General features: G+C 37.3%; 1 protein-coding gene across 1 annotated transcript; it reads right to left on the reverse strand.

Moving 5' to 3' along the window:
• Window positions 1–615: 615 nt before the first annotated feature.
• LOC120355707 (cuticle protein 10.6-like) lies at window positions 616–1,186 on the reverse strand (the record flags this gene model as incomplete). The annotated part of the gene is made up of 1 exon (XM_039444354.1): window positions 616–1,186. A coding segment is annotated over one exon (334 nt), but the record flags the coding sequence as incomplete, so codon positions are not given.
• Between the last annotated feature and the right edge of the window lie 729 nt (window positions 1,187–1,915).

The raw sequence follows: 1,915 nt of genomic DNA on the forward strand, positions 1-1,915 counted from the left end.
ACATAACTACATCAATGAGGATATTTTGAGTACAAAAGAACACATACAAATACAACATACCCATGTTTATATCCATAGGTGTAGTCATGAAGTACATGTGTAGATTAATGGGTGAAATGTTAATTCTTAGTACAATTTAGTTCAACTTATAAAGAGGATATTACCACATTAATGAGTTCTGTCCGATTCATAAGAACAAATTAGTCAAGATATTTTAATCATACCCATGGGGATAGTCATAGAATCCATGGGCAAAATTTTGGGTGCACTGTCCATTTAGAGTAGTTGAATTAAAGAAGACAAATTAAGATTTCAGTATCCTGTTCAACTTAAGGAGAAGACTTTATCAATGGAGATATTTCGAATACAACATACCCTGTCCATTATACCATCTGGATAATCATAAAGTATATGGGCTAAATTTTGGGCGCACTGTCTATTTAGAGTATTTTGTTCAATTTAAAAAACAAATTAGGATTTCAAGTATTCAACTTATGGAGAAGACTTATTATCAATGGAATATTTCGAGTACAACATACCCATGTCCATTATACCCATCTGGATAATCATAAAGTATGTGGGCTAAATTTTGGGTGCACTGTCTATTTAGAGTACTTTGTTCAACTTAAGAAAACAAACTAGCATTTCAAGTATTCTATTCAACTTACGGAGAAGACTCTATCAATGGAGATATTTCGAGTACAACATGCCCATGTTCATTTTTCCCATCTGGATAATCATAAAGTATATGGGCTAAATTTTGGGTGCACTGTCTATTTAGAGTATTTTGTTCAATTTAAGAAGACAAATTGGGATTTCAAGTATTCTATTCAATATATGGAGAAGACTTTATCAATGAAGATATTTCGAGTACAAGAGTGGATAATCATACCCATGACCGTACCCATGTCCATACCCATATGGGTAGTCATAAAGTCCATGGGCAGAGTAGTAAGGTGCTGCATAGGTCTTAATGATGGGTGCAGAGTACTTGACGATAGGTGCATGGTGGTAGGGCACCTTCAACACAGGGTGCGACACTTTGTAGGTGTTTGAGTAAGAATGGGCGACCGGTGTATGGGCAACTGCCACTGATGAAACTGTCTTGACGATTGGGGCGTGCCCATAGTGGGCAGGGGCGTAGTGGGCCCCATAGACTGGCAAGGGGCCGCCACAAGGGGCTCGCCTAGGTAGCCCGCGTTAACTGATGCCACGCTCAGGACAACTACAGATACAATCTGCAACAAAATGGAAAAACATGTTATCAAGCGAGCAGTTTCTGTAAATCTGTTTATATTTATATGTTTTTATATCTGGTTATATATGTTCAACGGATCTCGAAAACGGCTCTAACGATTTTCACGAAATTTGGAACATAGTAGTTGTATGACATATAAATTCGATTGTACTAGGTCTCATCCTTTGGAAAACTCGCTGAACGACATTGAGAGCCGTTTGCACAGTGACCGTTTAAACTCAATTTTATTTTGAACTGGATTAAATCCGTATGAAGTATCATTTTGTTATAATGTGATTAATTTCGAGTTCAAGCCAACAGCTGATTGAATTCAGTTTAAGCTTTCACTGTGCAAACGGCCCTTCAAGGATAATCCATCCTTGGCTGAAACAGCTAAGCGAGTGATGATTCTGTGGAAAATCAAAATATCGCATCCCCGAAATTCATAAGCTGACATATAGACAGCTGTAAAATATAAACACGACCATTTTGGAGAATTGTGCTCTTTTTATCAATAAATAAGAATAACAAGCGAAGCTTGGTGCCCCGATATTGGGTTTTCACATAAGGAATAACTAGCAGTCAACGTAAACAAATCTAGGACAGTGAGTGATAACTATGATTTGCATAGTTATTGTTCGTAGGTGAGAATTAGGCCTCAGGTTCAGGTATAATCAA

The sequence above is a fragment of the Nilaparvata lugens genome, unplaced genomic scaffold (genome assembly GCF_014356525.2).
Source record: "Nilaparvata lugens isolate BPH unplaced genomic scaffold, ASM1435652v1 scaffold4354, whole genome shotgun sequence".
In the NCBI taxonomy this organism is placed as follows: Eukaryota; Metazoa; Arthropoda; class Insecta; order Hemiptera; family Delphacidae; genus Nilaparvata; species Nilaparvata lugens.